General features: G+C 42.6%; 1 protein-coding gene across 1 annotated transcript in view; it reads left to right on the top strand.

Annotated features, from left to right (window-relative positions):
• Positions 1 to 21051, top strand: part of LOC137347478 (uncharacterized) — a 179122-nt gene extending 158071 nt beyond the window's left edge. Inside the window, exons 19-20 of the mRNA XM_068011924.1 lie at positions 18200 to 18544; positions 20895 to 21051. Coding sequence (XP_067868025.1) covers positions 18200 to 18544; positions 20895 to 20992 — 443 coding nt within the window. The 3' untranslated portion in view covers positions 20993 to 21051. The remainder of the gene's footprint in view (positions 1 to 18199; positions 18545 to 20894) is intronic.
• Positions 21052 to 21920: the final 869 nt, after the last annotated feature.

Here is a 21920-nt window from a genome sequence, read left to right as displayed (position 1 = left end):
TCAATTTCTTGGTCATCCATTGGTGATTTTTAAAACCCTTCCAATCCTCAGGCTTTTTGGCAACATTTTAAGCCTCTTCTTTTAAGTTAATACGATTCTTAGCATCTCTAATTGCCCATGGTTGTACCATTTTCCAGTGGAATTTTTATTCCTCAAGGTTATATATATTCATTGAAAATTATGCATTATTTCTTTACATGTTTCCATTGCTTATCCACCATCATATCTTTTAATCTGATTTCCCAGTCTATCTCAACCAACTTGCCTCATATGTCATACCCTGGTAACTAGCTTTGTTTAAATTTAAGACCCTAGTTTCAGACTTAAACACATCGCTCTTAAACTTAATATGAAATTCTATCAGATTATGATCCTTTATTATAAGATTGCTAATTAATGCTGTCTCATTACACAATACTGGATTTAAAATACCTTGCTCCCGAGTTGGTTCCAACAGCACAAACAAAAATCTTTATTTATATAGCAACTTTAAAGTCTTAAGGCACTTTTGACACTGAGTCCCATAAAGAGATATTAGGGCAGAAGACCAACAGCTTGGCCAAAGAGATAGGTTTTAAGGAGCCTCTTAAAGGAGGAAAGAGATGTAGAGAGAGACAAAGAGGTTTAGGGAGGGAATTCCAGAGCTTAGGGCCTTGACAGCTGAATGCATGGGCCCATTGGTGAAACGTTTAAAATCAGGGATGCTCAATAGGCCAGAATTAGATGAGCGTAGATATCTCGTACGGTTGTGGAGCTGGAGGTTACAGAGATAGGGATGGGCAAGGGTCATGGAAGAATTTTAAAACTAGGATGAGAATTCTGAAATCAAGACATTGCTTAACTGTCCCTAAACATATTGTTCTAGAAAACTGTCTCAATTGCATTCCATGAACCCGTCCTCCAAATTACTTTTGCCAATTTGGTTTGCCTGGACTATATTAAGATTAAAAACCCCTAGGATTATTGCATTACCCTTGTTACATGCTCCACTAATTTCCTGATTTATACTCAGTCCCATGCTATGATAACTGTAAGAGAGCCTATTTCTCCCACCAGTGTTTTCTGCCGTGTGTTATTTTGAAGCTCCACCCATACGAACAATGAATTAGGAGCAGGAGTAGGCCACTCGGCCCCTTGAGCCTGCTCCACCATTCAATAAGATCATGGCTGATCTGATTGTAACCTGAACTCCACATTCCCGCCTACCCCCAATAACCTTTCATCTCCTTGCTTATCAAGAATCTATCTACCTCTGCCTTAAAAATATTCAAAATCTCTGCTTCCACCACTTTTTGTGGAAGAGAATTCCAAAGACTCACAACCCTCTAAGAGAAAAAATTTCTCCTCATCTCTGTCTTAAACAGGCGACCCCTTATTTTTAAATACTGACCCCTAGTTCTAGATTCTCCTGCAAGAGGAAACATCCTTTCCGCAGCTACCCTGTCAAGACCCCTCAGAATCTTATACGTTTAAATCAAATCACCTCTTACTCTTCTAAACTCCAGTGGATACAAGCCTCGCCTGCTCATAAGACAACCTACCCATTCCAGGTATTAGTCTAGTAAACCTATTCTAAACTGTTTCCAATGCATTTACATTCTTCCTTAACTAAGGGAACCAATACTGTACACAGTACTCCAGATGTGGTCTCTGCAATGCCCTGTATAACTGAAGCATAACCTCCCTACTTTTGTAGTCAATTTCTCTCACAATACACAATAACATTCTATTAGCTTTCCTAATTACTTGCTGACCTTTTACGATTCATGCACTAGGATACCCATATCCCTCTGCAACTCAGAGCTCTGCAATCTCTCACTATTTAGATAATATGCTTTTTTATTCTTCCTGCTAAAATGGACAATTTCACATTTTTCCACATTATACTCTGGCAACGTTGCCAGATCATTGCCCACTCATTTAACCTATGTATATCACTGTGGGGCGGCACAGTGGCGCAGTGGTTAGCACCGCAGCCTCATAGCTCCAGGGACCCGGGTTCGATTCTGGGTACTGCCTGTGCGGAGTTTGCAAGTTCTCCCTGTGTCTGCGTGGGTTTCCTCCGGGTGCTCCGGTTTCCTCCCACACGCCAAAGACTTGCAGGTTGATAGGTTAATTGGCCATTACAAATTGCCCCTAGTATAGGTAGGAACACAAAAGTCCGAGTGTATCAGGCCTGTGTCCTCAGTACCTTGCTCTACGGCAGCGAGGCCTGGACAACGTATGCCAGCCAAGAGCGACGTCTCAATTCATTCCATCTTCGCTGCCTTCGGAGAATACTTGGCATCAGGTGGCAGGACTATATCTCCAACACAGAAGTCCTTGAATCGGCCAACATCCCCAGCTTATACACACTACTGAGTCAGCGGCGCTTGAGATGGCTTGGCCATGTGAGCCGCATGGAAGATGGCAGGATCCCCAAAGACACATTGTACAGCGAGCTCGCCACTGGTATCAGACCCACCGGCCGTCCATGTCTCCGTTATAAAGACGTCTGCAAACGCGACATGAAATCGTGTGACATTGATCACAAGTCGTGGGAGTCAGTTGCCAGCATTCGCCAGAGCTGGCGGGCAGCCATAAAGACAGGGCTAAATTGTGGCGAGTCGAAGAGACTTAGTAGTTGGCAGGAAAAAAGACAGAGGCGCAAGGGGAGAGCCAACTGTGCAACAGCCCCAACAAACAAATTTCTCTGCAGCACCTGTGGAAGAGCCTGTCACTCCAGAATTGGCCTTTATAGCCACTCCAGGCGCTGCTTCACAAACCACTGACCACCTCCAGGCGCGTATCCATTGTCTCTCGAGATAAGGAGGCCCAAAAGAATAGGTAGGTGGTAGGGAAACATATAGGGACAGGTGGGGATGTGGTAGGAATATGGGATTAGTGTAGGATTAGTATAAATGGGTGGTTGATGGTCAGCACAGACCCGGTGGGCCGAAGGGCCTGTTTCAGTGCTGTATCTCTAAACTAAAACTAAACTAAACTTATAGCCTCCTTATATCTCTTCATAACTTACTTTCCTACCTATCTTTGTGCCATCAGCAAATTTAGCAACCATACCTTCGATCCCTTCACCCAAGTGATTTATATAAATTTTAAAAAGTTGAGGCTCCAGCACTGATCCCTGTGGCACACCATTTGTTACATCTTGCCAACCAGAAAATGATCCATTTATGCCTACTCTCTATTTCCTGTTAGCTAGCCAATCTTCTATCCACCCCCTACACTATAAGCTTTCATTTTCCGCAATAACCTTTGATATGGCACCTTATCAAATGCCTTATGGAAATCTAAGTACAATACATCCACCGGTTCGCCTTTATCCACAGCACATGTTACTTCTTCAAAGAATTACAATAAATTGGTGAAACATTATTTCCCTTTCACCAAACCATGTTGACTCTGCCTGATTACCTTGAATTTTTCAAAGTGTCCTGCTATAACGTCTTTAATAATAGCTTCTAACATTTTCCTTATGACACATGTTAAGCTAACGGGCCTGTAGTTTCCTGCTTTCTGTCTCCCTCCCCTTTTGAATAAAGGAGTTACATTGGCTATTTTCCAATTAATGGAACCTTCCCCTAATCTAGGGAATTTTGGAAAATTAAACCAACACATCAACTATCTCACTAGCCACTTCTTTTAAGACCCTAGGATGAAGTCCATCAGGACCCAGGGACTTGTCAGCCCTTATCGCTAACAATTTGCTCAGTACCACTTTCCTGGTGATTGTAATTTTCTTGAATTCCTCCCTCCCTTCCATTTCCTGATTTACAGCTATTTCTAGGATGTTACTTGTATCCTCTATAGTAAAGACCGATGCAAAATACCTGTTCAGCTCATCTGCCATCTCCTTATTTTCCATCATTAATTCCCCAGACTGACTTTCTATAGCACCAATGCTCACTTTGTTAACTCTTTTCTTTTTTAAATATCTATACAAACTCTTACTATCTGTTTTCATATTTCTAGCTCGCTTTCTCTCATACTCTAATTTTTCCCTCCTTATTAATCTTATAGTCATTCTTTGCAGCTTTTTAGATTCTGTTCAATCTTCTGACCTGCCACCCATATTTGCACAATTATATGCTTTTTCTTTAAGTTTGATAATATCTTTAACTTTTTTAGTTAACCACTGATGATGAGTCCTCCCCTTGGAATTTTTCTTTCTCATTGGAATGTATCTATTCTGTGTGTTCTGAAATATCCCCTTAAATGTCTGCCACTGCATCTCTATTAACCAATCGTTTAACCTAATTTGCCAGTTCACTTTAGCTAGCTCTGCTTTCATGCCCTCATAATTGCCCTTATTTCAGTTTAAAATACTAGTCTTAGACCAACTTTTCCCTCCCTCAAACTGAATATAAAATTCAATCATCGCTGCTGCCAAGGGATGCCTTCACTATGAGTTTATTAATTAATCTTATCTCGTTGCACAATACCAGGTCTAGTATAGCCTGCTCTCTGGTTGGCTCCAGAATGTGCTGTTCTGAGAAACTATTCTGAAAACATTCTATGAGCCCCTCATTTAGGCTACCTTTGCACATCTGATTTTTCCAGTCTATATGTAGATTAAAATCCCCCAATTTTATTGCCGTACCTTTCTGACAAGCACCCATTATTTCTTCCTTTATACCCCGTTACTGTTAGGGGGCTTGTACTCCTCTCCCACAAGTGACTTCTTGCCTTTATCATTTCTCATCTCTATCCAAACCGCTTCTACATCCTGGTTTCTGAACTTAGGTCATCCCTCTCTATTGTGCTAATACCATCATTAATTAACAGAGCCAGTCCTCCACCTTTTCCTAGCTTCCTGTCCTTCTTAAATGTTATGTATTCTTCAATATTCAGGTCCCAATCTATGTCAACCTGCAGTTATATCTCTGTAATGGCTATCAGATCGTACTTATTTATTTCTATTTGCACTATCAGTTCATCTGCTTTGTTTTGAATGTTACATGCATTCAGATAAAGAGCCTTTGGTTTTATCCTTTTATTCTTTTCGTAACCTCCAGCTTGTCTGCTGATTTACTCTTAGATTTGCACTCACTGTCCCTTCCTGTCACGGTCTGTTTATCTTTACCCATTTTAATACCTTTCTCTCTTGCCTTGTCTCTGCTCTTTGATTTACCACATCTTCCCAAATTTGATCCCTTGCCTCCACTATTTAAGTCAAAACCCTCTTGACTTCCCTAGTTAATCAGCTCGCTAGAACACTGGTCCCAGCACGATTCAGGTATAGACCGTTGCAACGGTGCAGACCCCACTTTCCCCAGAACTGATGCCAGTGCCCCACAAACCGGAACCCATTTCGACCACACCAGTCTTTGAGCCAAGCATTCATTTCTCTAATCTTATTTACCTTATGCCAATATGCATGTGGTTCAGGTAACAATCCAGAAATGATTACCTTTGAGGTTCTGCTTCTTAATTTGGTGCCTGGTTCCTCAGAACCTCTTTCCTTGTCCTGCCTATGTCATTGGTACCTACATGGACCATGACGACTAGATCCTTCCCATCCAACTGTATGTTCCTGTCCAGCCCTGAGCAGATATCCCGAACCCTGGCACCGGGCAGGCAACACAGCCTTCTGGACTCTCGCTCTTTGCTGCAGAGAACAGTGTCAAGCCCCCTCACTATACTGTCCCCTAATACCACTACTTTCTTTATGGCTCTCTCTGTTTGAATGGCTTCCTGCACCATGGTGTCATGGTCAGTCTGCTCATCCACACTACAGTCTTCGCTCTTATTCACACAAGCTGCAAGAACCTTGAACTTGTTGCTCAATTGCAAGGGCTGAGGCTGCTCCACTCCTACCTTCTCGATACCCTTACCTGCCTGACTCGCAGTCACACGCTCCTATCCCTGACCACTGACCAAATGAGACAACCCTATCTTAAGGGGTGTGACTGTCTTCTGGAACGAAGTGTCCAGGTAACTTTCCCCCTCCCTGATGAATTGCAATGTCTGCAGCTCAGCCTCCAGCTCATTTACTCTGAGCCAAAGCTCCTCAAGCCACAGACACTTACTACAGACATAGGTGCCATGGATTGCCATCTATATTGTGTTAATTGAATTAAATTTATTTTTCTTAATTAATTTGTAGTTCCCCTTATCACCAAACTCCCTCATTTACTAAACTCCCTTCTTCATACTCATTCAAGCAGTACTCAGAGGCCCCTGAATTTATACTCTCCGAAAACAATGAATCAACTTTGCTAGAGTTCAGAAACCAGTTTAAACTAGCTACCTAATTCACTAGCTACAGCTACTCTCAGAGAGATTGTATATCCCTGTTTAAAACTGTAAGAAACTTAACTTTCCTCTTAACTTAAGCAGTTATTTTAGTTAATTGCTAAATGTAAACAAAAACTAGACTTTAGAGAGATTAACCCTTAAAATTCCATCACTTACCTAACTCCTTTCTTCACACTCTGAGGTGAGTGTATCTGCGCTGGTGGAAGGTGCAGGAGCATCATGGGATGCTGCTTTCTCTGAGGTTGTCTCTTCCTCAAAGGTGGTGGAACTCTCCAGGGCCTCCAATGTCGATTTGGAGCGTTGCCTGCAAGATACAATGTGATGAGTATACGTTTAGATTTTATGGTACAAATGTCGCAATGATGACAACATAGTCTCCAAATATGAAATGTTATGAGGAATCATTGTTTATGGAAAATCAGTCTGTTCACCCGGGACCCTAAACTCCACATCCAAAACGAGACGTGTACCCTGGCTGCCAGCTAGCTCCAGCGCCTCTTCCTTGGCTTGGGTGAGCGGCCTCAGGTCTGGCACCCTGCCATCGGTCCTGCATGCCTCTTGACTACTGTGGGCCCTCTTCACCTGGAAGAGAAAGGATGCAAATATTGATCATTGCCATACAACAACATGACGCGTGTCACAACAGGGGTGCTCCAACAACAGGTGAGGGAAGCTTAGTCTGATATATGGACTCAGCCTGTCAAGGATGTGCTATGCTCTGAGGTGCAAATAGAGTGGGTTAATTGGCACATGCAGCCACTCATGTGGCATCAATCCTCCCTGCCTGGTCTTTGACATGGCAGTGGCAACCATGTGCTACACCGTGTGGGGACACCCAGGTCAAACGGAGCCATTGTGCAACGTGCACATACCTTTGCCGAGCACATGAGATCATTGACCTTCTTCCTGCACTGGACCCAGTCTCGTTGGATGACCCCACAATAGCTTACCTCCTTTGCAATCTCTGTTCAGGCTTGCTTGGTCAGGCAGGAGGACCACTTCTTACCATTGCTAGGGAAATGTACCTCCTCCCTTTCACTTGCAACCTGCAGGAGACTGAGCAGGGAGGCATCGCTAAACCGTGGGGCCACCCTTCCTTGCACCTCCACCATTCACAGTTGCCTTCCAGGGGGTGCTCCTTCAGAGATGGGGCTGTGCTGCAGGCACTCCTGGCTGCTCAGCTCCAGCAGCACAAGAGAAAAGTAGGAAAAGCTTTCATGTGGGGCTGGCTGCCTTTTAAAGATGGCGCCAGCATCAGCTCACAAATCAGCTGACGCCGTTCCTGACATCAGAAAGCCTGCCCCCACCACACAATTGGGGAGGGGGTCAGGCCGATTTGTGCATGCAAATGAGTCGCCACACAGTAGATTGCGGCGGCTTGGCGGTGCACATGCGGGCCACCATTTTTTTCACCTGCTGCCGCTCCTTTTAACCAACTACACCTAGCTTTTTCCAGTTTAGCAGCCCTGCAAGACTCAAAACCAACAACACCCAGCTCTGCAGCTAACTTATTGTGAAAACCACTCAGCCTTTTTCTGGTGTCACACTCACTCTGGTATTTTCTTGACAAACTCGCACAGCTTTTTCCTTTGCTGGCATAAGATTCTGTCGAGACTTCTTGACAAACTGAATCTAAAAACTCCAATCACAAGTATCTGGTTTAAAAAAAAATGTTTTTCCCTCAGTCACAGGACTGTTTGTTTGTCTAACCTGGGTTCAACTTGGAAACACCCAGCTTCCAATCAGGGACCATCTCAAAAACACAAACACAAGCTGTAAAGAACTCCATTTACACATGAAGACGTCATAACACTGCCCCTTAAAAAATCTTACAGTATTCAGGTTTTATTTAAAACAGTTCAAAAATACAATAAATTCTTAATATCATAAACATTTTCAAGTAGCTTATTATATACTGTACAAGTAACATTTTGCTTTACATCATATTTACAAAATTCTACGGCTTAACCAATAACAACATTAAGATCAATCAGATACAGACATGGTAAAATTTTCCCATTTCAGATCTTTTTTTCACTCTTATCCCCTCCCATTAATCTCTGGACAAAGCATCAGCAATTACATAGCTTTACTCTGCAATATGTACAATTTTCAGTGTAAATGGCTGTAACATTAATCTCTAGCGAAACAACCTGAGGTTCTTTGTCCAGAAATTTTCCAGAACAAAAAGTGGGTTATGATCGGTATAAACTAATATTTCCCTCTGACTATTGGTTACATATACCTCAAATTGTTGTAAAGCCAGTACAAGACTTAAGGCTTCTTTTTCAATGGTCAAGTAATTTGTCTGATGTTTATTAAGTTTCCTGGAAATTTCACTGTGGTGCAAGGAGGGTCAACAATTTGATGGACTACATCCCAATTCTCTTCATGGGCCTCTGAGGCCTCCACTTCCTCGTGAAAACATCATTCTTGACATAATAACATTTTCAGTTCTGCCTCAGAACACATCATTTGAGACAAACTTCTTAAGCCAGGGTCCTCCTGTTTTTTTTTTGTGCCTCAATCAAAGACAATCTGCTGAACAATTCACCATTGCTAGCCTTGGAGCCTTTATCACCAGCATCCTGATCGAAATCTTTGACAAAGTTTCAACCCGAATTGTCCTTCACAACAACTGAATCTCATTCGATTTAATCCTATAAGCTTGGGATCTAGTCACAACATATTCTGGGAATATTCCAGGAAATCCTTCCTGCAAAATTTCAGTCTCAGCAACCTCAACTGGCTTTTCCAAAACTACTGGAGACGCCAATATCTTATCCCAAGTGAATTCATTCCTGAGCAGAAAATCTACCCCCTCAATTGGCAAACAAGGAACAACACTGATGGTAACAGGACCGTGACCAGGTCACATTTTAAATTAACACTATATAAAGGAATGGATAAATGAGTTTGATCTATCCCTTAGATTAATGCGTCTGCAATCAGCAAACTCCTAGGCAAAAGTGTATGTCACCTGCCAACATTAGTGACTGTGCTGCCCCTGTATCACTAAGGATAACAATGGCATGCTTGCCTCACCAGATGACTGTGGGAATACCTTACCCTCAAAACAAAAAACTTCTACAAGAACACAAGAAGTAAGAGAAGTAGACCATATGGCCTATCGAGTCTGCTCCGCCATTTAATACGATCATGGCTGATCTTGGGCTTCAATTTCACTTTCCTGCCCACTCCCCATATCCCTTGATTCCCTGCGAGACCAAAAATCTATCTATCCCAGCCCCAATGATGGGGCATCCACAACCCTCTGGGGTAGAAAATTCCAAAGTTTCACAACCCTTTGAGTGGAGTAATTTCTCCTCTTCTCAGTGCTGAATGATTGACCCCTTATCCTGAGACTGTGTCCCCGTGTTCTCGATTTCCTGACCAGTGGGAACAAATCTCTCAGCTTCTACCCTATCAAGCCCTTTCAGGATCTTGTATGTCTCAATTAGATCACCTCTCATTCTTCTAAACTCCAGAGAATATAGGCCTAATTTACTCAGCCTGTCATCATAGAACAACCCCCTCATCCCAGGGACCAATTTAGTAAATCTTTGCTGCACTGTCTCCAGTGCAAGTATATCCTTTCTTAAATGTGGAGACCAAAACTGCACACAGTATTCCAGGTGCGGTCTCACCAAAGCCCTGAACAAGCTTAGTAAGACTTCTTTCTTACTGTACTCCAATCCCCTTGCAATAAAGGCCATAATGCCATTTGCCTTCTTAATAGCCTGCTGCACCTGCATGTTAACTTTTTGCATTCCTTGTACAAGTACCCCCAAGTCTCTCTGAAAATCAACACTTAACAGTTTCACACCTTTTAAAAAATATTCTGCTTTTCTATTTTTACGTCCAAAGTAAACAAGTTCACACTTCCCTACATTATACTCCATTTGCCATCTTGTTGCCCACTCACTTAACCTGTCTCTATCTCTTTGCAGCCTCTCTGCATCCTCCCCACATCTTCCGGCACTGACCCCCCCCACCCCCTCAACACCCACCACAGAGCCCAACGTCAGGAGCCCTACCATGCGACCATACAACCATACGAATTAGGAGTAGAAGTAGGCCATTCAGCCCATAGAGCCTGCTCTGCCATTTTACAAGGTTATGGTTGATCTGTTTCTGTCTCAAATTCCACACTCCCATCTACCCCGATAATCTTTAATTCCCTTACCTAACAAGAACTATCTACCTCCACCTTAAAAATATTCATTGACCCCGCCTCCTCTACCTTCTGAGGCAGAGAATTCCAAAATCGCACAACCCTCTGAGAGAAAAAATTTCTCCTCGCCTCTGTCCTAAAAGGGCGACCCCTAATTTTAAAACAGTGCCCCTAGCTCTGGATTCACCCACAAGAAGAAACATCCCCTCCGCATTCACCCTGTCAAGACCGTTCAGGATCTTATATACTTCAATCAAGTCTCCCCTCATTCTTCTAAACTCTAGTGAAAACAAACCCAGTCTGTCCAACCTTTCCTCATAAGACCACCCGCTCATTCCAGGTATCAATCTAGTAAACCTCCTCTGAACTGCCTCCAGCGCATTCACATCCACCCTGTAAAATCCCTGCTGAAGACGCCATAACAATATATACAGACACAGAACTGTATATATAGAGGCAATGAATAGTCTATATACAGGCAACAAATTGTATATATACAGACTGGTAAATATACAGATGCTGATGGAAAATATACAGACACTGACAGGTATATATGCAGACACTGACTGGGAAATATACAGATAATGACTGATATATATACAAATGCTGTCTTTTTTATATACAGAGGCTGATGGAAAATATACAGACACTGACTGGTATATTTACCGACAATGACTGTATACATATAGACATCGACTGGTATATATACATACACTTATTGTTATACCTACAGACATTGACTGGTATATCTACAGATGCTGACTGGCAAATGTACAGACTCTGCCTGGTATATATACATATGCTGACTGACAAATACAGAGGTTCTTCTTGGTATATTGTTGACTCTGTATAAAGATGCTGACTGGCAAATGTACAAACTGTGACTGGCATGTGTACAGAAACTGACTGGTATATATGCAGACTCTGACTGGTAAATATACAGATGCTGAGCAGGCTGGGAAGTGGGTGGGGGGGTGCTATGCGCATTGCCTACCCACCCCCTCTGCTATTTTACCAACAGTGGGAGAGGTGGCATTATACCAGTGGCAGATAGGCATTTCAGCACGAAGAGGCCGTCCAGTAATAAAAGGCAGCCTTCTGGGCTGAGGATGGGCCACCTGATCCAGTGCCCTGTGCCCCACGGAGGGCCCCGCCAGCAGTTCGAGCAGCCCCAGCTAAAGCTACGCCCGCACACCATGCTCTCCGACCCAACCCCTCCTCGCTGGGGCCGAGCTAATTGTCCCCAGCGAGCCCTGACCCCACTAACCTGTTCCGAGGGCGACATCCATCACCTCGCCTCTTGATGGGTGCAGTCCCAGCAGTGGCCACCACTCCTGGTGGTGCTGCTGGGACTGAAGAGCTTTCAGCCCTCTAACTTCCTGCCTCAGAGGCCAATTTAGGGCCTAGGCCATACAAAATAGCAGCGTGGAATCCAGGCCCGGTGGAGACGGGCTGTCCACCGACTTTTCAGCTGGTGGGCGGGGCCACACCTCAGCGTTAAATTCCAGCCAATGATTTCTATATATACAGACACTAACTGTTACAAATACAAGCATTAATTTGTATATGTGCAGACACTAGCTGCTTAAGCTGCACCTTCTCAAGGACAATTAGGGATGGGCAATAAATGCTGGCCTAGCCAGCGATGCCCACATCCCATGAATGAATTTTTAAAAAACAGACTCGTATACATACCGACACTGTCTGGCAAATATACAGACACTGACTGGTCTATATATAAAGGCTAACTGCTATATATACAAATAATGACTGGTGTATATATATATATATTTGACACAGAATTGTATATATAGAGACGATGAATAGTCTATATAGAGAAAATTATTTCTATATATACAGATACTGACTGATATATATACCAACACTAAATTGTATATACACAGGCAATTATTTGCATATGTACAGACACTAACTGCTGTATATATCCAGACACTGTCTGGCATATATCCAGGGAGTGGCTGGTATCTCCACAGGCAATGACTCGCAAATATACAGACTCTGACTGGTATATATACAGAAGCTGACTGGCAAATATAGGAACGCTGTCTGCTATATATACAGATGTTGTATACTATGTATACAGACAGTGACTGGCAAATACATTGAGGCTGACTGGTATGCACAGGTTGGTTATATATGCAGCCAATGAATAGTATATAAACTGACAATGATTTCTATATATACAGACACTGACTATATATACAGACAGTGAATAGTATATATACAAACACTAACTGCTGTATGCATAGAGACACTAACTGGTATATTTACAGACAATGGCTTGTATCTCTAGAGACAATGACTGGCAAATAAACAGACTGTTATGAAGACCCCCACCTGCCAAGAATGAGGCATATTAAATTTGTCACATGAAAATCAATTTTAAACTGTTGCTGGATTGAAGAGATGACTTGTTTAAAGAGATCAGCAGTGGCTGGAAGAACATTTGCATACTAAGAGACAGTGCTTGGAGAGACAAAAGAATTGCTCACTGGTTCAATTAACAGTGATGGATCTGGGCAATGGTGAGCCACATCTTGGCGGTGTAAGAGACAGCACTACAATCCCCACACTACCGCCCTCAACAGAGAGCTTTGGAATCCACAAAAGACGCAGGAGAGTTTGAAAAAATCTTAGTCACATGACCAACCTGCTGGCCAACTTGGAGGTTTGAATTGTGCTCACAGGACAGTTTGAATTCAGACTGCAGATTGTAACTGAACCTGGAACAAGACAGCCTCTCTCCTGGCTGGCTCTCTCTCGCTTTCTCACAGGCCTCCAGACCCATGGAAGACACGTAAACCTCAAGAGAGAAAAAACTCCTACATTGAAACAAGTTGAAATGTGCACTGGGCGCCAACAAGACTTACCAACAACCAAAGACTCCACATTGAACTTAAAGGACTGTAAATAGCTACCGGAAATTTCCTCAAACTTTTCCCCTTTATTCCTTCTACTTTTTCTGTCTCTATCTGCGTGTGTGTTTATTGTATATGCATGCTAGCATGGTCTTGTTTAAATCTAAGAAAACCTGTCTGATTTCTTTGCCTTATAATTGGAAGGCAGTGAACAAGGATTCACTGAAGGGGAGCTAAAAACACGGTGTTTTTAAAATTAAACCCTGTTACGGTTAGACCAGGCAAAGGTTGAGAGGGAACCCCTGTCTCACTTGGTCATAACAAGGTGCTGACGGTATACATGCAAACACCGATTGGTAGATATAAGGACAATGACTGGTACATATACAGACACAGGCTGCTCTATATGTATAGATGCTGACTGGTATATACACAGCCACTGACTGATAAATATACAGACCAAGACTAGAACGTATACAGACATTGACTAATGTATATAGAAACTGACTAGTATATACACAGTCCCTGACTGAGATATATATAGTCAATGCCTGGTATATATGCGGACTCTGACAGGTAACTATACAGAGGCTGACTAGTATATATACAGAAATTGACTTGTAAATATAATGACATGGACTGGTAAATGTACAGACAATAGCTGGTAAATCTACAGACACTGACAGGTGCATATAAAGACACTGACTGGCAAGTATGCTGATGTTGACTGGGAAATACACAGACTCTGACTGGCATAAATAAAGATGCTGATGGGTATATACACAGATGCTGATGGGTATATATACGGACACTGGTAAATATACAGGTACTGATTGGTAAATAGAGTTATAAGGTCATTTATGGCACAGAAGCAGGCCTTTCGGTCCATTGAGTCTATGCTGGCTGGCCCTACAGCAATCCAATCAGTCCCATTCCTCCGCTCTATCCACATAGCCCTGAAAGTTTATTTCCTTCAAGTGCCCATCCAATTTCCTTTTGAAATCATTGATCGTCCCTGCTTCCACCACCCTCGTGGGTAGCAAGTTCCAGGTTATTACCACTCATTGTGTAAAAAAGAGTTCATCCTTGCGCCTCCTGCATCTCATGCCCAAAAATCCGTGTCCCCTAGAAGATTTGTAAAAGGTAGATTGTGCTTGACTAATCTAATTGAATTTTTTGATGAAATAACAGTGTTGATGAAGGGAATGGACATTGTCTATATGAATTTTAAGAAAGCCTTTGACAAACTACCGCATACTACTGGTTAACAAAAATGAGACTTATGGATTAGGAGGGTCAGTTTCAGCCTGGATAAAAAAATTGGCTTAAGGACAGAAAACAGTGAGTTGTGGTAAATGGTTATCTTTCAGACTGGAGGATGGTAGATAATGGTGTTCCCCAAGGAACAAGGACTACTGCTTTTTTGATAGATATAAATGACTTGGATATTAGAATACAAATGACTTGGATATTGCATGACGCAAGCAATAAGAGTAAAACTGTAATTATGGGTGATTTTAATCTAAATATAGATTGGGCAAACTAAATTAGCAATAATACTGTAGAGGAGTAATTCCTGGAGTGCGTACATGATGGTTTTTTGGACCAATACATTGAGGAACCAACTAGAGAACAGGCCATCCTACACTGGGTATTGTGTAATGAGAAAGGATTAGTTAACAATCTTGCTGTGCGGGGTCCATTGGGGAAGAGCGACCATAACATGATAGAATTCTTCATTAAGATCGAGAGGGAGAGAGTTGATTCCGAGACTAGAGTCCTGAATCTAAATAAAGGAAACTATGAAGGTATGAGATGCAGGTTGGCTATGATAGATTGGGGAACATTACTTAAAGGGTTGACAGTGTAGAGGCAATGGCTAGCATTTAAAGACCGCATGGATGAATTACAACAATTGTTCATTCCGGTCTGGCGCAAAAATAAAACAGAAAGGGTGGCTCAACCATGGCTTACATAAGAAATTAGGGATAGTATTAGATCCAAGGAGGAGAAATATAAAATGGCCAGAACAAGCAGCAAACCTGAGGATTGGGAGCAGTTTATAATTCAGCAAAGGAGGACAAAGGGATCGATTAAGAAGGGAAAAATAGAGTATAAGAGTAAGTTTGCAGAGAACATAAAAACTGAATGTAAAAACTTCTATAGATATCTGAAGAGAATAAGATTAGTGAAGACAAATGTGGGTCCCTTACAGTTAGAAATGTGAGAATTTATAATGGGGAACAAAGAAATGGCAGACCAATTAAATACATACTTTGGTTCTGCCTTCACAAAGGAGGACACAAATTACTTCCCAGAAATGTTGGGGAACATAGGGTCTAGTGAGAAGGAGGAACTATATGAAATCAGTATTAGTAGGGAAATGGTGTTAGGGAAATTTATGAGATCGAACGCCAATAAATCCCCAGGGCCTGATAATCTACATCCCAGAGTACTTAAGAAAGTGGCCCTAGAAATAGTAGATGCATTGCTGGTCATTTTTCAAAATTCTATAGACTCTGGAACAGTTCCAACGGATTGGAGGGTAGCTAATATAACCCCACTATTTAAAAAAGGAGGTAGAAAGAAAACAGAGAATTATAGACAGGTTAGCCTGACATCAATAGTGGGGAAAATGCTAGAGTCCATTATAAAAGATGTAATGGCAGAGCACTTGGAAAACAATGACATGATCGGACAAAGTCGACATGGATTTACGAAAGGGAAATCATGCTTCAAATCTACTGGAATTTTTTGGAGGACGTAACTAGTAGAATAGATAAGGGAGAATCAGTGGATGTGGTGTATTTGGACTTTCAGAAGGCTTTCGATATGGTCCTACATAAGAGATTAGCGGCAAAATTAAAGCACTTGGGATTGGGGGTAAGGTACTGACATAGATAGAGAACTGGTTGGCAGACAGGAAACAAAGAGTAGGAATAAATGGGTCTTTTTCCGAGTGGCAGGCAGTGCTAGGACCCCAGTTATTCAAAATATATATTAATGATATAGATGAGGGAATTTTATGTAATATATCCAAGTTTTATATATATGTATATGTAATATATCAGACAACACAAAGCTGGGTGGGAGAAGGAGCTGTGAGGAGGATGCAGAGAAGCTCCAGTGTGATTTGGACAGGTTAAGTGAGTGGGCAAATACATGGCAGATGCAGTATAATGTGGATAAATGTGAGGTTATCCACTTTGGTGGCAAAAACAGAAAGGCAGATTATTATCTGAATGGTGATAGATTGGGAAAGGGGAAAGTGCAGCGAGACTTGGGTGTCCTTGTGCACCAGTCGCTGAAAGTAAGCATGCAGGTGCAGCAGGCAGTTAAGAAGGCAAATGGTATGTTGACCTTCATAGCGAGAGGTTTCAAGTACAGGAGCAGGGATGTCTTGCTGCAATTATACAAGGCCTTGGTGAGATCACACCTTGATTATTGTGTGCAGGTTTGGTCTCCTTATCTGAGGAAGGATGTTCTTGCTATGGAGGGAGTGCAGCGAAGGTTCACCAGACTGATTCCTGGGATGGCAGGCCTGATATATGAAGAGGGATTGGGTCAATTAGGCTTGTATTTGCTAGAGTTTAGAAGAATGAGAGGGGATGTTATAGAAACCTACAAAATTCTAACAGGACTGGACCGACTAGATGCAGGAAGGATGTTCCCAATGGCAGGGGAGTCCAGGACCAGGGGTCACAGTCTAAGGATAAGGGGTAAGCCATTTAGGTCTGAGATGAGGAGAGATTTCTTCACCCAGAGAGTGGTGAATCTGTGGAATTCTCTACCACAGAAAGCAGTTGAGGCCAAATCATTAAATATATTCAAGAAAGAGTTAGATATAGTTCTTGGGGCTAAAGGGATCAAGGGATATGGGAAGAAAGTGGGAACAGGGTACTGAGTTTGGATGATCAGCCGATCGTATTGAATGGCGGAGCAGGCTTGAAGGGCCAAATGGCCTACTCCTGCTCCTATTTTGCTATGTTTTTATTAGAAAACAGAGTAAAATTTCAAAATTTGCTGATGATACCAAACTTGGAGGAGTGGCAAACAGTCAGGATGATACAAATTGACTGCAACAGGACTTAGGCTAGAATGGGAAGACAAGTGGAAAATGGAATTTAATACAGAAAAGAGTGAGGTGATGCATTTAGGCAGAAGGGCAAGGTAGAGGCAATATAGACTTAATGGCACATTTCTAAAGAATGTGCAGGGATAGAAGGACCTGGGGGTGCACATGTATCAATCTTTGAAGGTGGCAGGACATATGGAGAGAGTGGTTAGCAAAGCATTTGGGATCTTGGGCTTTATAAAGAGAGGTATTGGGTACAAAAGCAGCCCCCATGTCCTTTAGCAATTTGGGGTGCAAGGTGACTTATGTACCCTAAGCATAGCCAGCCTTTCAAGTACCTCCTATCTCTCAATTTTCACTCCATCCATTACCTCTACCATCTCCGCTGCGGCCGATATTTTGTCAGCATCCTCTTCCGTCGTGGACACCTATACAAAGTACTTATTTAGTATTCTAGCCTTGCCCTACACCTCTAAGTATATATTACCCTCTTTGTCCCAAATAGGACCCACTCCGCCTCTTACTACCCGCTTAAATGCTGGTAGAAGATTTTTAGGTTCCCTTTTATGTTGGCTGCCATTCTAGTCTCATATTCTCTCTTTGCCAGTCCTATTTTTCTCTTCACTTCCCTCTTAGCCTATTGGGCTAGATTTTACTGGGCCTCCAATGTCGGGCTCCTGCGCTGTATATGAAATGGACACCAATGGATGTATTTTACAGGATACTATACAGTTATAGTTTTATTAGTCTTAAGACTAGCATGAAATGTGGGTTTATATACAGATACTCACAGTTATATTACACTGTCTTCAGAGCCCTCACCTCAGCTGGAGGAAAAGGCAGAAGAGGAACCTGCTGCCATGGAAACACCTGCTGAGGAGAAGCCTGCTGAGGAGAAGCCTGCTGAAGAGCAACCTGCCGAGGAGAAACCAGCCGAGGAGAAACCAGCCGAGGAGAAACCAGCCGAGGAGAAACCAGCCGAGGAGAAACCCGCTGAGGAGATAGCTGCTGAGGAGAAACTCGCTGAGGAGAAACTCGCTGAGGAGAAACCAGCTGAGGAGAAACCCGCTGAGGAGAAACCCGCTGAGGAGAAACCCGCTGAGGAGAAACCAGCTGAGGAGAAACCTGCTGAGGAAAAGTCTGTAACAGCAGAGCCAGGTAATTCACCAGCTCAAACACAACACCTAGGAACATATCCACAGTGCAAGAGAGGAACTTTAAACTTACAAAGACTAATAAAGGCAGAGAGACATTCGCTAGACAATGAGAGATGCTGACAAGGTAATAATCACTGATACTGACTCGGGGTGGGTGGGTAATACACACTGAGATTCAGTGGGGTGTAATACACATCAATACTGACTTGGGGAGTGGGGGTAATACACACCAATACTAACTGGGGGTGGACAGTTAATACACAGATAATACTGACTGGGGGTCGTGTGGGTGATACTAATGCTGACTGAGGTGTAAGTATGCCTTGGTGTCAAGTTATTGATCCATTTATTAGACAAATACTGACAGGTTTTTAACTAAGTTATTGATCAGTTTAATAGTCAGATGTTGACAAGTTTATATCTAAGTTCTTGATTGGTTTAATGGTCGGATACTGATGGGTTGTTGATAAGTTATTGATTGGTTTATTAGATATATATTGACAACTTTATAACTAAATTATTGATCGCTTCATTAGTCAGATACTGACAGGATTATAACTAAATCATTGATTAGTTAATTACTCAGACAAGACTGAAGCATTTGCAACCATCTTCAGCCAGAAGTGCTGAGTGCATGATCCATCTTGGCCTACTTGTGAGATCCCCACTATCACAGATGCCAGTCTTCAGCCAAATCGATCCACTCCATGTAATATCAAGAAATGGCTGAAGGCACTGGATACAGCAAAGGCAATAGACCCTGACAACATCCCACCTGTAGCACTGCAGGCTTGTGCTCCAGAATTAGCTAAACCCCTAGCCAAGCTATTCCAGTACAGCTACAACTATGGCATATACCCGACAATGTGGAAAATTGCCCAAGTATGTCCTGTACACAAACAGCAGGAAAATTCCAATCCAGCCAACTGCCTCATCCGTCTAGTCTCAATCATCAACAAAGTGATGGAAGTGCTATCAAGAGGCACTTAATCAGCAACAAACTGCTCACCAATGCTTAGTTTGGGTTCCGTCAGGGCCACTTGGCTCCAGATCTTATTAGAGCGTTGGTCCAAACATGGACAAAAGAGCAGAATTCCAGAGGTAGGGTGAGAGTGACTGCCCTTGACATCAAGGCAGCATTTGACCAAGTGTGGCATCAAGAAACCCTAGCAAAATTGAAGTCAATAGGAATCAGGGAAAAACTCTCCACTGGTTGGAGTCATACCTAGCACAAAGGAAAATGGTTGTGGTTGTTGGAGGCCAATCATCTCAACCCCAGGACATCCCTGCAGAAGTTCCTCAGAGTAGTGTCCTAGCCCCAACTATCTCTAGCTGCTTCATCAATGACCTTTCCTACATCAGAAGGCCAGAAGTAGGGATGTTCATTGATGATTGCACAGTGTTCAATACCATTCACAGCTCCTCAGATACTGAAGCAGTCCGTGCTGAGTGCAGCAAGATCTGGACAACATTCAGGCTTGAGCTAATAAGTGGCAAGTTACATTCGTGCCACACAAGTGCCAGGAATGACCATCTCAAACAAGAGAGAATCTAACCATCTCCCCTTGACATTCAATGGCATTATCATCACCAAATATCCCACCATCAACATCCTGGGAGTTACCATTGACCAAAAATTTAACTGGATCATCCCTATAAATACTATGGCTACAAGAGCATGTCAGTGGCTGGGATTTCTGCAGCAAGTGACTACCAAAAGCCTGTCCACCATCCACAATGCACAAATCAGGAGTGTGATGGAATTCTCTCCACTGCCTGATTACAGCTCCAAAAACACTCAAGCTCAACACCATCCAGGACAATGCAATCCCCTTGATCGGCACCCCTTAAACATTTACTCCCTCCACAAATGACGCACAGTTGCAGTAGTGTGTGCTATATACAAGATGCACTGCAGCAACTCCTTTGACAGCACCTTCCAAACCCGCAACCTCTAGCACCTAGAAGGAAAAGGGCAGCAGAGGCACGGGAACACTACAACCTGCAAGTTCCCCTCCAAACTACACACTATCCTAGTGTAGAACAATATCACCGTTCCTTCACTGTCATTGGGTCAAAAATCTGGAACTACCTTCTTAACAGCACTCTAAGTACACCTACACCATATGCACTGCAGTGGTTCAAGAAGGTGGCTCACCACCACCTTCTCAGAGGCAATTAGGGATGGGCAAAAAATGCGACAATCAAATCGCATGAATGAATAAAAAAGATGCTCCAGGTTTATAACAAAGTTATTGATAGGTTTATTAGACAGATACTGAGGGGTTTGTTGGCAGGTTATTGATAGATTTATTAGACAGATACTGACTGGTTTGTCATACTGCCAACAGTGCCGGCCCCTGCGAAGGAAGAGAAGAAAAAACATCGTCATTGCTCCAAAAGGAAGGACCCAAAACTAAAGAAAGCCGAACGAAGTCCATGCGAGTAGTGGTAGATTTCAAAGCCATTAAGATAGAATGACAAGCATCTTTTTGCTACTGCAAAGCAAGGAGTGAATTCATGGCATTTAGGCATTTAGGCAATAAAGCTTCATTGAAACATATATATCTTTATGCATCTGTAGTGAATGTAAGATAATCCCAGCTACTTCTGAGCAAACACCTATTGACGGAATACTATCCAGTCACTGACCTCACAGGAGTGTCAATGATACAAAAAACTGATTATCAGCAGACACAAAAAAGAAATCACTGAGTGCATCTGATTTGTCGTTCCATTGAACTATATATGTCCGTGTTCCTTCTTTGACATTCACTACGGAGAACTGCACGAATCAAACAAAATGAATGTCTGTCATTTTGCTTTGAGTGGCACTTGCCGAGTAAACAGGCTTCATGTTATCACTGACAATTCAACAACTTGAAAAGTCTACAGGAGGCCTAGAAATAAAAAAAATCCTAACTGTGAATATTGTAAATAGCAGCAGTATAGAGAAGAACAGATCACTTTTTTGGTGAAAGGGTGAAGACGGGTGCTAAGTGGCTGCTCTGTTAATAAGACACACCTGTTTAAAATTTGGTTTTACTTCCAATTGTGGGGCTAATTGCTGGTTACTGTAAGTTAAATGTGCCTGATTAGCACTGATTAGGATCAATTTTCATGAAGCAGTATATGTAGCTTCCACACACAAATTTCCACTGGAGATGTAGAGTTGGCTGGCTGACAGACAACGGCATGTATCAGGACGGCTCAGGGGCTGAGGGAGAAAGCTCACAGGTTCACAGAAGCAGCATTGGAGGTCCTGGTGGAGCAGGTACAGAGGAGGAGGGATGTCGTAACTTAAGAACATAAGAAATAAGAGCAGAAGGAGGCCATTCAACCTCTCAAGCCTGCTCCTCCAATCAACAAGATCAAGG

Source organism: Heterodontus francisci, chromosome 32 (genome assembly GCF_036365525.1).
Source record: "Heterodontus francisci isolate sHetFra1 chromosome 32, sHetFra1.hap1, whole genome shotgun sequence".
Taxonomy (NCBI): Eukaryota; Metazoa; Chordata; class Chondrichthyes; order Heterodontiformes; family Heterodontidae; genus Heterodontus; species Heterodontus francisci.
This window is presented reverse-complemented; position numbering and strand designations above follow the sequence as displayed.